At 37.9% G+C, this 17,954-nt stretch overlaps 1 protein-coding gene and 1 pseudogene across 1 annotated transcript; both read left to right on the forward strand.

Annotated features, from left to right (window-relative positions):
- Positions 1-1,311: 1,311 nt before the first annotated feature.
- LOC132345687 (olfactory receptor 7A10-like) lies at positions 1,312-2,371 on the forward strand. The gene has a single exon (XM_059888529.1). It carries the CDS (start codon positions 1,313-1,315, stop codon positions 2,369-2,371), a length of 1,059 nt encoding a protein of 352 aa, XP_059744512.1. The 5' UTR covers position 1,312.
- On the forward strand, positions 9,495-10,425 carry OR7A143P (olfactory receptor family 7 subfamily A member 143, pseudogene; annotated as a pseudogene).

Genomic DNA, 17,954 nt, shown 5'->3' on the forward strand with positions numbered 1-17,954 from the left:
CTTTTATGAGTAGATCTGTTTTTAAAATGTCAATAATTTGTTGCCCTTTTGTGGAACACATGCTTTTGCATTCAACTAATTTATTGCTTATTTCTTTTTCATAAACATGTTTGAATCCATTTAAATGTATTTAGGGCTTCCCTGGTGGCGCAGATGGTAAAGAATGTGCCTGCAATGTGGGAGACCTGTGTTTGATCTCTAGGTCAGGAAGATCCCCTGGAGAAGGGGATGGTTACCAAGAGTGCCACTATTTTTGCCACTGGAATTACATGGACAGAGAAGCCTGGCAGGCTACAGTACCTGGGGTCACTAAGAGTGAGCAACTTGGAGCCTATTTTACAGAGTGAAGTAAGCCAGAAAGAAAAACACCAATATAGTATACTAATGCATATATATGGAATTTAGAAAGATGGTAATGACAACCCTGTATGGGAGACAGCAAAAGAGACACAGATGTATAGAACGGTCTTTTGGACTCTGTGGGAGAGGGAGTGGGGTATGATTTGGGAGAATGGCATTAAAACATGTATAATATCATATTAAAAAAAGGAAGAATTTACCTTATTTTTAGAGATTCTTCATTTACTTTTAAGAGTTAAATTGTATAATTCAGATAAATTTTGTGTTTATTTTTTGTATTTTAAGCACTTCATGTTTCTAAATCAATTTTCTTAGAATTTGAATCAGAACTAAAAAGTGTTTCATGGATAACATAAAAATGAAAAATTCTTCATTAAAATATTACAATTGAAATCTTTAAAAATCCTCCATTTTTGTTGTAGTTTCAATACTTTCCTTTATGAATTTTTAATTTATTTCTCTTGTCAATTTTTCTAGTAGGATGTTCTACATTGATCATATAAATATATCATTCCTTTCTTTTTGGTAAAATGCTTTTTGCTTCTTTACTCTTCTGGGTATCCAGGATTGAAAGGTTCCAGGACCAAGAAAGCTTATCTTTATTACAAACAATTAATACACCCTTTAAGTCTCTTTTTTATACCTGATTTTTTTAGCTTTACAGTGCCTGTCATTATCTGATAATCATTATAATTTCTTATTTGCTTCTATTCTTCCTCCATCATTGAACTGTACGAACTATTGTATATAGGCACTGTATACTCTTTATCCAGAAGTTAGTCTTCAATTTATACTACCAAATATATGACATAATTTCTCTTCAAAGTTTAGAATAAATGATTTTATGGGGAGAAGATTGAATGTGGGGTGAAGTATTCAGAGATTGCACATGGGATTACTTGAGGGAAATTTTTCATATTGAAATTATAGATATTAATATTAAATGCAAAATATGAACTGTAGAATTTCAACTATGTTTACAATGTTAATTTCTGAGAAAACTAGTCATGTTATTTTGTTTCTTGATAGTCACATTCACCACATGGAACCAGGGAATGATACAAAAATTTTGGAATTTCTTCTTCTGGGATTTTCAGAGGAACCAGAACTGCAGCCCCTCATATTTGGTCTGTTCCTCTTCATGTACCTGATCACTGTGTTTGGAAACCTGCTCATTATCCTGGCTGTCAGCTCAGACTCCCACCTCCACACCCCCATGTACTTCTTCCTCTCCAACCTGTCTTTTGTAGACATCTGTTTCACCTCCACAACCATCCCAAAGATGCTGCAGAACATAAGGACACAGAGCAAAGTACTAACCTATGAAGGCTGCATTACCCAGATGTATTTTTTCATACTCTTTGCAGTATTGGATGTGTTTCTTCTGGCTGTGATGGCCTATGACCGATTTGTAGCCATCTGTCACCCCCTGCACTACATGGTCATCATGAACCCCCAGCTCTGTGGTCTGCTGGTTCTGGTGTCCTGGATGATGAGTGCCCTGAATTCCTTGTTACAAAGTGTAATGGTGTTGAGATTGTCCTTCTGTACGTACATGGAAATCCCCCACTTTTTCTGTGAAATTAATCAGTTGATTCAACTTGCCTGTTCTGACATGTTTCTTAATGAGATATTGATGTATTTTGCAGCTGCAATATTGGGTGGTGGTTCCCTCACTGGGATTCTTTATTCATATTCCAAGATAGTTTCTTCAATACAAAGAATCTCATCAGCTCAGGGAAAGTATAAGGCATTTTTCACCTGTGCATCTCACCTCTCAGTTGTCTCTTTATTTTATTGTACGTGTTTAGGAGTGTACCTTAGCTCTGCTGCTACCCACAGCTCACATTCAAGTGCAATCGCCTCAGTGATGTACACAGTGGTCACACCCATGCTGAACCCCTTCATCTATAGTCTACGGAACAAAGACATAAAGAGGGCTCTGGAAAGAATCAATAGAAAGGCAGGTATAAAAGTGTTATCTGTTCTGGGACTGAAGAACTACCCATGATTGCAGGATTTAAATAAATGGAGCCAGAAATTGATATGTTTTAACCAGATTTTGGAAGGAGAACTTGTCCATTTATTTCCAGGAATTTCCTTTTATTTGAATTCAACTTATCTACACAATTTAAAGAACTCAATTTATTGAGCTTTATTATGAATAAAGTTTTGGAAATTTTTATAGAGGGTGCATGAATCTATAGAATGCTTTGGGTAGTATCAGCATTTCAATAATATTAAGTCTTCCAAGCCATAGACACCTTATATTTTTTCATCTATTTGTCTTCTTCAATTTTTCTCATCAATATCTTACAGGTTTTAGTGTAAGATATTAAGTGTACAGATTTTACTGTAAGATATTTTAGTCTTTCCTCTCATTGATTTTTATATCTACATGATCTATCTAACCCCTCTGAACAACAATTCTGAAAATTTAGAATGAGAGTTCTGATTGTATAGTCCTCATTGGATGGACTTTTTTAAAGAACAAATGGGACAATCAGACTTAGCTTTGGAGAAATCTTTGTCTCAGGACTATAAAAAGGTTCAGTGTTATAACTTTGGAATCCAGAAGAGTTCATGGAGTAGTAATAAGCATTGGATACACTTGACATCTAACTGGTCTCTTGGGAACAAATCAACCCAGAAAATTTCCATTCTGTCCAGATAAGTTCCCATGGGGGAAATGTGCTTGGGGTTGGAGTAACAGTGGAAAATGTACTAATGAGAAAATAGAGTGGATATGCAGAGCTGTAAATATCTCCACTGCTGCTAGGTCTAAGCATGTTCCACTTTGAGCTGGAGAAGTCATGGTTTGTGCATTTGGATTCCTGAGTCTGGCTCAGGGGTCCATACTTCGCTTCTTACTTCTTTCCTATCTGGGAACAGAGCTTCATTCTCCACCATCAACCACCTGGGGAAGTTTTGGACTTCCACCCAGAGTCTTCCATCTCAACCTTTCCATCCAGGTAAGTCTTAGAGCCCAGTAGACACTTCAGGAGAAAGCCACAGAGAATGAAATCCAAGAACATTTACCTGCAGTCACTTAGAAACCCAAATACCTGGAAAAAAGCCAACAGATCTCCCTGTTTATGTGCATGGTTGATTAAATGATTTCTAATCAATTTATTTAATATGTTCAAAGAAAACTGCCAATCAGATTCAGCAGTACATGATTATTAGTGATAATTAAGTGATAAGAATGAAAATATACTTGGATGAAATTCAAGAAGAAATTGGAAGCACAATGGTCTCAGTAAAATTTGAACATTTCCAGGGAGATTTAGGGTAGGAAAATAAACTATTACATAAAGAGGAGTTTGCAGTGAAATAATGACATTGTTTTAATTTAAAAAATTTTTAAGATGGTATATGAATTTGAGCAAATTCTGGGAGACAGTGAAAGTCAGGGAAGGCTGGTGTGCTGCAGTCCGTGGAGTCACAAAGATTCAAATCAACAGCATAACTATTACCTGGAAACTACAATTTTTGATACACATTTCACAAAATTTTCTCTTACATTGAGCATTCACTTGAAAAAAATTAAATTTAATATACAAACAGACAGATGGTAAAGAGCTTATCTTTGCAACTGTTTATTACCTGGGAGACTGGATATATTTGGAGGTTTATTAGCCACTTGCTTTATCACAAACTGTTTATGCATATTCTTTGCTTTATGCACTGGATTCAGATTGTTTTATTCTGTCCAGGTTTTTTTCTGTATCACTTCTTTTATAATAATATATTTCATCTCCAGCTCTGAGAGAAAATGCCTGGAATTACACTCCAACATGTGAATGAGGGGGAGAATGAGATGTATTTTAAATACCTTGACAAGCCTTCTATGCTGAAATAGATACCTGCAACTTCTCTCTCCCCACTCTTTCCCTCACACATAGGTGTTTCAGGTACCACTTCACCCCAAACTGCTCTAAGCTCCAACCACTTCCCCATTCTCTGTTTATTTTGGTTTTTTAATTGCATTTCTTTAAACAAAGATTTAAAAATTCTTTTAAAAAATTTTTACTCTTTGCAATCGAAATCATGTATGTAAATGTAATATATCTGTTGTTGGGTTGCATGAGAGCTTATAAGTTTGGGATGTTTAAATCTACCAATTGGTCGTATTTTATCCCCTCTCTCGCTGATTTTTTTTCAAATGTCAAAAGTTCTTATGCATCCATCAGTTCATTTCAGTTTAGTCGCTCAGTCGTGTCCAACTCTTTGTGACCCCATGGACTGCAGCATGCCAGGCTTCCCTGTCTATCACCAACTCCCAGAGCTTACTCAAACTCACGTCCATCGAATCAGTGATGCCATCTAACCATCTCATCCTCTGTTGTCCCCTTCTCCTCCTGCCTTCAGTCTTTCCCAGCATCAGGGTCTTTTCCAATGAGTCAGCTCTTCATATCAGGTGGCCAAAGTATTGGAGCTTCAGCTTCAGCATCAGTCCTTCCAATGAATATTCAGGACTGATTTCATTTATGATTGACTGGTTTGATTTTCTTGCAGTCCTTCTATGCATCCATAGAAGTAATAAACCACCTGTTATATGCATTACCATATAATCTCACATGTTTTTCGTTTCTGCCACCTTTTGCCTTTTGTGAGAAGTCTATTTTAAAAAGAGCAATTATTTGCTGCCTTCTTGTGGAATATGTGCTTTTGCATACAATTAAAGATTGCTTATATGTTTTTCATAAGCATATTTTAATCCATTTATGTTTGTGTAGGTTGGAATTAAAATTTTAGATACAACTTCCTGCACTATTTTTTGAATTGCATTTTCTATTCTCTTTTAAATTTTTACGCATATTATTATATTTAAAACCTGTGTTAATGGGACTATTACGACTTTATATTTTTCTTTCAGAAGTTCATTTTATTATATCATTCTATTTTGCTTAATATCTTTATTTTGAATCCAATATATTTAATCTGGTTTTGTTTCACTTGGTTTTCTTTTTATTTTGAAAATTAAATTTTCTAAAATATTTGTTTCTATGTAAATGCACACCATTATGAAACCATTAGAGTGAACAAAGCAGGTGAGGTCTCTGCTTTGGATCTCATATTTCCATGGAGAAAGAAGAGTATAGTAAAAAATGCATGTATGACAAAAATGTCCTTAGGTATAAATCAAATGAGAAAAGAGCAAGTAAATTTTGTGGCATGGGTAGGATTTTATAGGGTATATTGTAGGGAGATCTTTGCATTTGGGACAAGAATCAGAAACAGAAGTGAAATGTGACCAATGGTTTTAGCAAAAAGAGATCTAAACTCAAAGTCCAAGAATGACAATGATACCACATAAGAAAACTGAGAGACGTGACATCCTCATCCACTATCTTATTACCTCATTCTTTGAAATGTATGAACATATGTGTAGTCAAATACACAGAAATAAATACAGAATAAAAATTCAGTCAAGGTTCTAATGTGAATGCCATAATGAGACGAGTGGAGTTATAAAAGTGTAGTCAGCATGTGGTCCCTGGAGTCTGACTTCCGCACCCACGGTGCTGCCTGTTCTCTCTGCAACCGAACTCTTCCCTTGAGCTCTATTCACATTGCTTCTCACCCTTTTAAGGACTAGCCTCTCTTGTAAGTATTCTTGCATTAACTGCAATGGATAAGAAGCTTTTCAGAATGTGTCCCGGAGTAAAACACACCTTTTCCATGTGATCCAGCTTGTGTGCACAGGCAACCAAGGAATACACCTGTGCATGGGGCTTCCCAGGTGGCACTAGTGGTAAAGAAGCTACCTGCCAGTGCGGGAGACAGAAGAGATATGTGTTTGATCCTGAGTTGGAAAGATCCCCTGGAGGAGGGCATGGCAATTCACTCCAGTATTCTTGCCTGGAGAATTCCATGGACAGAGGAGCCTGGGGCGCTACAGTCCATAGGGTCCCAAAGAGTCAAACACAACTGAAGTGACTTAGCACACATGCACCCATGTGTATGCACATACACACACAAGAACAGCTGGACAAAAAGAATAAACTCCTTACATGTATTAATACAATGCACTCTATCCTTCTGTGTTTAATTTGTTATATCCTATTTTATTTTTTACAAACTATAGTCTAATAGTCTAATAAATCTGAGACTCAGAATATGGAAAACATTCTTCCAGCATGCCTCCCATACCTACATTAGCATTTACCTGCTTCTTTTTCTTCCCTAATCATCGACAGTTTCTGAGGGAACATATTCTTTTATTGCTTTATGCAATATATAATTTATTTATTCAGCTATTTTTCCCAACTAAACTAAGTCTGGGGGGTTGTGGAGTATGTATGATATTGATACATGCCTCAAGGCACTCACAGTCTAGATGAAAATATTCAATTAATAAAAATCACACAATGATAACCTTTTATCTAAATTATCACTACATAAACTGTCCTTTTTCTGTGGGAATAATTTTAAAGTTCATGTAGGAGATGTCCAAAACTCCGTCTCTAAAACAGGAGATGGAGTTTTCAATACAGAGATAAGTGAAAAAAATTCCATATAGACCAGTGATTGACTCTCCAAGCAGAGGGAACAGGTGCATATATGCTCTGAAACTCGAGCCTGTGGCATCTAGTGAATCTGTGGCTCAAGTTCAAGATTCATGAGATTAAGGTGAGTAAGGGCAGCACAAGTGTAAAGTTGGTGGTTCATTCAGGGATAGTCAAGGCTGGGGTTTGAAGTTGTGGAATTTGTGGTCCATTCCTTATTGGGGAGTCACTAGTGAGAGTTAAGTCAGGGAGTTGGACAGTCAGCTTTGTAATATAGAAAGACTTCTTTAGCTTAATGTGAATATTGGATAGAGGGCCCTGTACCAGACTGTGATAGATGGGAAAGATGATGAAAAACTGAAATAAGGCTGGGTATTGGGGACTAAGATGTGGGAAAGCAATGGAAAGATTTGAGAGGAAAAAGAGAAAAATCAGCCGAATCTCATCACCAGAGGTGATGTAAATCATTCATTTACTACCAGGAAGGAACTATTCTAAACGTTTTGCATATATGGACTAAGTCTGTCAAATATCTAATTGTGAGTACTGCTATCCCAATAATTTGAGTAATAATATTAACATTTAGAAGGTTCCAGTGGCTCTCCATGTTCAAACAGCAAATATGTGCAGATCCAAAATGTAAATCTAGAATTTCAAACTACAAAAGTTTTACAGCTGATATCACTTACGAATTCTTTTACCAAATCATTCTTTAAATCTTCCACTTTTGTTGAACTTTATTTCACTTTGTGAATTGTGGGTTTATTTGCTTTGCTCATTTTCCTGATGGGAAATCTGTCAGATATTTGATAACATAAATACATCCTTTTTTTCTTTTTTAGATAAAATGCTTTTTTGCTGCTTTGTTATTCTGGGTAACAGGGATAGAACAGGGGCTGGAATGTCACCAAAACTAAGGAAGCTTTATACTCAACACAAACTCTACAGATTACCTAAATTTATTAGAACTTTTTCCCCCTTACATGTCCTTTTCTCCCCCTCTCAGTTTTTTGAAGTGATATTTTTTTTTTCTTTGAATACTGGACATAAAATGGTCACATTAAAAAGGAGGCCCACCCATATTCACAGGTCCATGGGAGACTTAGCGACTGGAATTTAGGTACTGTTGCTACAATTTTGCAGGAAAGATAATCATTGACATGGACAAAATATTGACAGCTTGCATTGTGTCATTGTTTTCCTAATTATTGCGGCTGAGAGTGTACTGGTAGTAGCATCACTCCAGTAGGGGTGTGTGTGTGTGTGTGTGTGTGTGTGTGCCCAAGCATACATGTTGTGGAGCATGAACAGTTCCCAAGGCAGAAAAGGGATACCTGAGCCCATGTATGCATACGTGTGTACTAAGCTGCTTCAGTCATGTCCTACTCTTTGCGACCCTATGAGCTGTAGCCTGCCAGGCTCCTCTGTCTATGGGATTCTCCAGGTAAGAATATTGGCGTGGGTTGCCATTCCCTTCTCCAGGGAATCTTCCTGATCCAGGGATTGAACCCGTGCCTCTTATGTCTCCTCCATTGACAGATGGATTCTTTACCACTGGCGCCACTTGGGAAGCCCGAGTCCCTGTATAAGGATCTTTGGTATGAGGTCCTTATAATATAAACCGATATATAAAAATAAATTATAAAAAAAGAAAATAAAATAATGAGGAAGGGATTGATTTCTAATCACTGGATCTCTTGGAAATAAAATTAATAAAATGCAGGTAAAAATATGGTGAACTAAGTTCCCTGTGACTTGAAGTCTCAGCTGTAGCAGAAGGACACCTCGTTCCTCCAAATTCTCTGACACTAGCATCACTCTCCATCTTGCACATCCCCCTAGATACAGTGGCTTACTTTTTAACCTTGACTTTCTGAAACAACTACTTTTCAGGTCCTTCGCCTTGGCTTTTCACTCTGACCAGCACACACTTCAACCAGATAACTTCGTGTCTCCCACCCTCTTTTCCATGAGGTCTCCAATCAAATATTTTCCACTCTAACTCAATGACTGAGTAAAAAATAATATACCTTTAACCATTTTGTTACAACTGATTTCTTTTTGTTCATTTCATCTGTCACCATCTGAAAATTTGTAAGATTTTTTTTCTTTATATTTTTTCTCCATTATTGAAGAACTGTAGAGACTACTGTACTTTTTGCCTAGACATTGGTCAGACCTCAATTGACATTCCTCAAATGTGTCACAGTAACTTTATTTTTTAATTTTAATTAGAGGCTAATTACTTTACAATATTGTATTGGTTTTGCCATACATCAGCATGAATCCACCACGGGTGTACACATGTTCCCAACCCTGAACCCCCCTTCCACCTCCCTCCCCATATCATCCCTCTGGGTCATCCCAGTGCACCAGCCCCAAGCATCCTGTAACTTCTTATTAAAAGTGTAGAACACCTGACCACCTGGACAAAAGGCTGGGTGCACAATAAGAAGGCACAAGAGCATGCCTTGAAGGGAAAAGTTCCATACCAAATTATGGATACTGACTTCTAATGCAAAGTATATATTGTAGAATTCAATTAGGTTTCCAATCACAATTTTTGAGAAATTTAGTCATGTTAACTTTTTTTTTTTTTTTCCTGGTAGCCATCTCCACCACATGGAACCAGTGAATGATACACAAATTTCAGAATTTCTTCTTCTGGGATTATCAAATGAACCAGAACTGCAGCCCCTCATATTTGGGCTTTTCCTCTCCATGTACCTGACCACTGTGTTTGGAAACCTACTCATCATCCTGGCTGTCAGCTCAGATCCCCATCTTCACACCCCCATGTACTTCTTCCTCTCAACCTGTCCTTTGTAGACATCTGTTTCATCTCCACCACCATCCCAAAGATGCTGAATAATATACAGACACAGAGCAAAGTTATAACTTATGAAGGCTGCATCACCCAGATATACTTCTTCCTATTCTTTGCTGCACTTGAAAACTTCCTCCTGACTGTGATGGCCTAAGATAGCTTCATGGCCATCTGTCAGCCTCTCCACTACATGGTCATCATGAATCCCCGGCTCTGTGGACTGCTGGTGCTGGTGTCCTGGGTGATGAGTGCCCTGAATTTCTTAAGCCAAAGCTTAATGATGTTGTGGCTATCCTCTGTACAGATGTGGAAATCCCCCATTTTTTCTGTGAAATTAATCAAGTGGTTCAATTTGCCTGCTCAGACACATTTCTGAACAACATGGTGATGTATTTTGCAGCGGGGATGTTGGGTGGTGCTTCCCTCACTGGTATTCTTTACTCATACTCTAAGATAGTTTCCTCCATACGAGGAATGTCATCAGCCCATGGGAAGTATAAAGCATTTTCTACCTGGGCATCTCATCTCTCAATTGTTTCCTTATTTTATTGTACTATCTTAGGAGTGTACCTTAGCTCCACAGGTACCTACAGCTCACACTCAAGTGCAATCGCCTCAGTGATGTACACAGTGGTCACACCCATGCTGAACCCCTTCATCTACAGTCTCAGAAATAAAGACATAAAGAGGGCTTTGAAAAGAATCACTGGAATGTCAGTTATATAAGGTCCAATTGTCCTGGAGCTGAAGAAATACTCATGATTGTAGGGCTCAAAACCTCAGAAGCAGAAGGTGCTATTCTTCCTGTTTTTTAATTTATTTGAGTGAAGTATAGTTGATTTACAATGTAATATCATTTTTCTACTGTACAGCAAAATGATTGTTTTACACACACACACACACACACACACACACACACACACACATATATACACACACATACGTATACACACACATTATTTTTCATATTCTTTTGCATCATGGTTTTGTCACAGGTTATTGAATATATATATATATATATATATATATATATATATATATATATATATTCCATGTCTTGGCTATTGTAAATAGTGCTGCAATGACTGTTGGGTTGCATATATCTTTTCAAACTACATTATTCCTTGAATATATGCCTAGAAGTAGAATTGCTGGATCATATGCCAATTCTATTTTTACTGTTTTGAGGACCCTCCATACTGTTTTCCATAGTGACTCCAATAATTTACATGCCCATCAACAGTGCAGGAGGGTTCCCTTTTGTCCACACCCTCTCCAGTATTTTTTTCCAGTACTTTTTATTGGTAGACTTTTTAATGATGCCCATTCTGTCAGTGTAAAGTGGTACCTCACTGTTTTGATTGTTGAAGTAGAACTTTCTCCTTCTATTTATTTACTTGAATGCCCATTTCTTTGAATTCAACTCCTCTACACAATTTGTCATTCACTTTATTAAGCTTCTACTCTGTATGTTATATAGACATTTTCCCCTTTGTCCATATTCACACATGCCCAAAGTTTTTCCCCAGTTTAAATCAGAAATGTTTGAAAATTTCCCATTATCTTACATGGGACAACTTTGGTTTCTTAAAAATAATTTCTTCTCAAAGACTTGTTTCAGTGGACTTGTGGATACAGTGCAAGAGGGAGGGTGTGGGATGAATCAAGAAAACAGCATCAACATATACACGCTATTGTGTGTAAAATAGATAGTTGATGAGAAGTTGCTATATAAAATAGGGAGTCCAGCCTAGCACTTTGTGATGACCTAGAGGAGTGGGATTGGGGGAGGGAGGGAGACTGCAGAGAGATGGGACACAATAACTGCAGATTTAAAGTACACAATTTGATGAATTATAAGAGTTATAAAAAATACTAAGAGAATGTGCTGCATATTTCCATTTGCACATAATAATACAGTGCACATCTATTTAAGTGCTTTGCATGTAATTGTGAAAACTTTAAGCTCCCTGGGGCTCAATTTCTTTATTTCTCAAGTTAATGTGGAAAACTAAATACAACTTCATACGGATGCTGTAAGAAATAAATAAAATGTGTGGAAGTTCATATTTTGTGCAAATAAAATATTTTTGTGTTTATATGAGTGTGTTTCACACAGTTTTCCTTGAAACTGGCATGATCATAAACACACATGTACACATAAAAACACAATTAGGATTCCATCTTTTATGGTAATAGGAAACTTGACAGAATGTTGGAAAGGATAGATATGAAAATAATGAATATCTGAATTACCAAAAAGCATAAAGATGTAGAAATATAAGCACAAAAATTTAAAATCAAATGGGTAACTTCATTTTCACAATAGATTACTTATCCTATCTTAAAGTTATGAAGACATCATAGTCAGGCAGAATTAATATTTATGCAATAAAGAATTCACTAATAGCACAGAATACCTTTAATTTGATTTCAATTTTTTTCTACTTAATGTGGATTTTCAACATAAAATGCCCTTACCCAAGGTAAGCCAATGAAGAGGCTTAAAGTTAATTTGAGCAAGTAAATTTTATTGAAAAAATGTCTATATTATGAGAAATAAGATTGAAGCTGGAGGAATCAAGCTTCCTGACTTCAGGTTATTCTACAAAGCTACAGTCATCAAGACACTGTGGTATTGGCTCAAAAAATAGTCAAAACACTCTCTGACATACATCACAGAGGGATCCTCTATGACCCCCCTCCCAGAATGTTGGAAATAAAAGCAAAAATAAACAAATGGGACCTAATTAACCTTAAAAGCTTCTGCACATCAAAGGAAACTATTAACAAGGTGAAAAGATAGCCTTCAGAATGGGAGAAAATAATAGCAAATGAAGCAACGGACAAACAACTAATCTCAAAAATATACAAACAATTCTTACAGCTCAATTCCAGAAAAATAAATGACCCAATCAAAAAATGGGCCAAGGAACTAAATAGACATTTCTCCAAAGAAGACATACAGATGGCTAACAAACACATGAAAAGATGCTCAACATAACTCATTATCAGAGAAATGCAAATCAAAACCACTATGAGGTACCATTTCATGCCAGTCAGAATGGCTGCGATCCAAAAGTCTACAAGCAATAAATGCTGGAGAGGGTGTGGAGAAAAGGGAACCCTCTTACACTGTTGGTGGGAATGCAAACTAGTACAGCCACTATGGAGAACAGTGTGGAGATTCCTTAAAAAACTGGAAATAGAACTGCCTTATGATCCAGCAATCCCACTGCTGGGCATACACACTGAGGAAACCAGAAGGGAAAGAGACATGTGTACCCCCAATGTTCATCGCAGCATGGTTTATAATAGCCAGGACATGGAAGCAACCTAGATGTCCATCATCAGATGAATGGATAAGAAAGCTGTGGTACATATACACAATGGAGTATTACTCAGCCATTAAAAAGAATACATTTGAATCAGTTCTAATGAGGTGCATGAAACTGGAGCCTATTATACAGAGTGAAGTAAGCCAGAAGGAAAAACACCAATACAGTATACTAATGCATATACATGGAATTTAGAAAGATGGTAACAATAACCCTGTGTACGAGACAGCAAAAGAGACACTGATGTATAGAACAGTCTTATGGACTCTGTGGGAGAGGGAGAGGGTGGAAAGATTTGGGAGAATGGCATTGAAACATGTAAAATATCATGTAAGAAACGAGTTGCCAATCCAGGTTCGATGCACGATACTGGATGCTTGGGGCTAGTGCACTGGGATGACCCAGAGGGATGGTATGGGGAGGGAGGAGGGAGGAGGGTTCAGGGTGGGGAACGCATGCATACCTGTGGCAGATTCATTTTGATATTTGGCAAAACTAATACAATTATGTAAAGTTTAAAAATAAAATAAAATTTTAAAAAAAGATAAAAAAAAAAAAGAAATATAGACCAATGGAACAAGATAGAAAGCCCATAGATAAACCCAGGCACCTATGGGTACCTTATTTTTGACAAAGGAGGCAAGAATACACAATGGGGCAAAGATATCCTCTTCAATAAATGGTGCTGGAAAAACTGGACAACTATATGTAAAAGAATGAAATTAGAACAATTCCTAACACCATACACAAAAATAAACTCAAAATGGATTAAATACCTAAATTTAAGACAAGAAACTATAAAACCCTTAGAGGAAAACATAGGCAGAACACTCAATGACATAAATCAAAGCAAGATCCTCTATGACCCACCTCTTAGAGTAACAGAAATAAAAACAAAAGTAAACAAGTGGGATTAAACTTAAAAGCTTTTGCATAGCAAAGGAAACTATAAGCAAAGTGAAAAGGAAACCCTCAGAATGGGAGAAAATAACAGCAAATGAAACAACTGACAAAAGATTAATTTCAAAAATATACAAGCAGCTCATACAACTCAATATCAGAAAAACAAACCCAATCAAAAAGTGGGAAAAAGACATAAACATTTCTCCAAAAAAGACATTCGGATGGCTAACAAACATATGAAAAGATGCTCAACATCACTCATTATTAGAAAAATGCAAATCAAAACAACAATCACCTCACACTGGTCAGAATGGCCCTCATCAAAAATTCTACAAACAATAAATGCTGGAGAGGGTGTAGAGAAAAGGGAATGCTCTTGCACTGTTGGTGGGAATGTAAATTGATACAGTCACTATGGAAGACAGTATGGAGATTCCTTAAAAATCCAGGAATAAAACCACCATATGACCCAGTAATTCTACTCCTAGACATATACCCTGAGGAAACCAAAATTGAAAGAAACACATGTTTCCCATTGCTCACTGCAGCACTATTTACAATAGCCAGAACATGGAAGCAATCTAGATGTCCATCAACCGATGAATGGATAAAGAAGTTGTGTTATATATATACACAATGGAATACTACTCAGGCATAAAAAGGAACATATTTGAGTCCGTTCTAATGAGTTGGATGAACCTAGAACCTATTATGCAGATTTAAGTGAGTCAGAAAGAGAAAGATAAATACTATATTCTAACACATATATACAGAATATAGGAAAATGGCACTGAAGAATTTATTTACAGGGCAGCAGTGGAGAAACAGGCATAGAGAATAGTCTTATGGAAATGTGGTGGGAGGAGCAAAGGGTGAGATGTATGGAAAAAGTAACATGGAAACTTACATTACCATATAAAAAAAGTCTATATTATGTTCCTACTGCTATTATAAAATACTCCAACTTTAGTTGCTTAAAGTAAACAAATACATAGTCTTACAGTTCTAGATATCAGAAGCTTGAAATGAGTCTTATTGGGCTAATATTAAATTTTGGGGGAGGTGGTTCAAGATGGTAGCATAGGTAGATTCTAAACTCACCACGACCCATGAACACACCAAATAGATGTGGATCAATTTCTTCTGAAAAAAACCCAAAACCTAGGTGAATATTTCCTCCATAGCAAAGACTTATAAGGTCACATAAAAATGGCAGAAGAAGCAGAGATGTGGTCTCTTCAAATATCCCACTCTTGGTGTTGGTAACCCACCAGTGGGCAGGATCTCACATTTTCACTAAGGAAAATGGGTTTGTACCTTATATCATGTACAGGAACCTTTCGGATCTACACCAGAGAGATAAGTCGCCAAAGTGCATGGATCTAAACACAAATGGGGCTGCTGTCCAGGAGACCCTAAAGTCGGTAGGGAAGGGAAAGTCTGCTCTGAAAGAGCTTCTGCACATTCACTGATCCCAGGACCCAGCACAAAAGCAGCAGTTTGAAAAGCACCTGCTGCATGCATGATAAGTGGCTTCAGTCGCATCCAACTCTTTGCTACCCTATGGACTGTAGCCCGCCAGATTCCTTTGTGCATGGAATTCTCCAGGCAACGATGCTGGAGTGGGTTGCCATGCCCTCCTCCAAGGGATCTTCCTGAACTGGGGATCGAATCTCTTATGTCTCCTGCACTGACAGGCGGGTTCTTTACTAGCACCACCTGAAAAGCACCCAGAAGGTGTATAAAGGAGATTCATTAGTTAATTAAAGCATCTGCTGGAGGTGCAGGGGCTTGAAACATTCTCTGGGAATAGAGGCACTGGCACACTTCATGTGTGCGCTCTCAATCCATCGTGCTAGCTCATCACTGGCAGGTGCCACTATTGCACTCCCTCTACCTTACTAGCTAGTGCCCATGGAATGCCCTATCTTCATGTTTTTCCTTCACCTTGTGAAGCCAGCAGGTTTTCCTGGAATTTGCACTTTCTTTGCCACACTAAAACCAGAGAGCTTGTCCCAACACTCTCCCATGCCCATTCTATGGTCAGTGGGTTTGCCTCACCCATGTGTCTCCCACAGCCACACTGCCTTTGGAGGGCTCATTCGCCCATGGATACCCACATACCTGCTGCAACCAGTGGGCTTAACCTGGCTTCAGGCACTCCTGAAGCCCTGCTAAAGCCAGAAGTCTTGCCCTGCACCATGATCTTCCTAGGCCCTGATATAGGTAAGGCTTCCCCTGGTCCAGGCTCCTTTGAGAGCCTCACTGAAACCAGAGAGTTGGCCGCACTCACGTGCTCATCCATGACCCTGCTTCAGGTCAACTTGCCCTATGCTCCTGTCCCTCCACCTACAGCTGGTGAGATTCTGCCAGACCTAGACACCCCTGTAGTCCAACTGCACACTGCTGGCATACACACTACACACAGGAGATGCCATTTGAACACCTGGCATTATCCACAGGTAGCCTGTGTTTAAGGGTCCTAAATCCTCACTCAGTCATGTCCTACTCTTTGCCACCCCATGGACTGTAGCCTGCCAGGCTGCTCTGTCCATGGGATTCTCCAGGCAAGAATACTTGAGTGGGTAGCCATTCCCTTCTCCAGGGATCTTCCTGACCCAGGAATCAAATTCACGTCTCCTGCATTGGCAGGAAGATTTTTTACCTTCTGAGCCACGGGAGAAGCTCAATCACAACTAACTTTTATCTTAAATTAACTGTTTAGCAGCCCTGGTAAATCTGAAATATGAATCTTCCCTTGTGACAAAAAGTTACCTGGGATTGAGATGTGGAAATATTTTGGAGGTCCTTATTCTGCCTACTACAAAATCTTTTTCAAAAGTGTATCATTTTGTGTCATTCAGGAACCATTATATAAAAGAAACCAACAGAATTTACCACAGCCTCTGGAATTAGTGAATAAGTTATTCCTTCAAAATTATACGCAAAGTCAGTTTTTGGTGCAGAAGAACTAAAACTGTCTACAACTGACTGCATTACAGGCTTACAGTCTTTCTACTCAAAGAGTGATCCACAGACCAGGACCACCAGCATCAAAATCATCCAGGAGCTTGCTAGATATTCAGAGTCTCTGGGCACACCAGGACCTGCTGAATCAGATTCTGCATTTATAGTAGGATTGTCGTTGACTCCCAAATAGATTGAAGTTAAAGAAGAGCTTTCTGGAGTAAATTTTTCAACCTTTTACTGTTGACATTTGGGGCAGGATGATGCTATTCTGGGGGTTCTTTCCCATGGACTTCAGATATTTAGCAGCATCATTTCAGACATCATCGTACATCCTAGGGGGAAAATCCTTTCTGGTTGAGAACCACTAGCCTAGAGTTTGAAAGATAGAAGCATCCTGACATGTTTATAGTCAAGGCATATCACATACTCAGATATTAACTTTGGCCAGATCACTAAACTCCTCCAAGCCTCCTTTCTGCAGTTGATAATGGAATTCTTAATGTACGTCCTCATAGATAAAACATTTATAAATATTAAACATATATAAAACATTTATAAATATTAAATCAAAAAATCTGTAAAGCTAAGGCTTTAGTAAAAAAAGAAAAAAATCTCAATATATTTCAGATCACTAGCAAGTATTTTATGAAAGTGAAAATGTTAGTCACTCAGTCGTGTCCAGCTTTATGTGACTCCATGGACTGTGGTCCATGACGCTCTCCTCCCCATGGAATTTTTCAGGCAAGAATACTGGACTGGGTTGTCATTCCCTTCTCCAGGGGATCTTCCCAACCCAGAGATAGAACCAGGGTCTCCCATATTGCAGGCTGATTCTTTACCATCTGAGCCATCAAATATTTTATAATGTAGAATTAAATGATAGCTCAAAACTAGAGATGTAAGTATGAAATTCCTAACTGATACAGAAAAAGTGTTATGAAGACAATGTATGCAGAGCCCATGTTTTATTATCAAAAGAATTCAGTATCCCCCCTCTACACACACACACACACCCCTTGCTGAAAGTGTGGAAATTTTCTGGAG

Source organism: Bos taurus, chromosome 7 (genome assembly GCF_002263795.3).
Source record: "Bos taurus isolate L1 Dominette 01449 registration number 42190680 breed Hereford chromosome 7, ARS-UCD2.0, whole genome shotgun sequence".
NCBI classification, from domain to species: domain Eukaryota; kingdom Metazoa; phylum Chordata; class Mammalia; order Artiodactyla; family Bovidae; genus Bos; species Bos taurus.

Excerpts from the sequence above, each read along its gene's own strand:
- LOC132345687 (XM_059888529.1), top strand. The coding sequence starts at position 1,313 with ATGAACTGTAGAATTTCAACTATGTTTACAATGTTAATTTCTGAGAAA.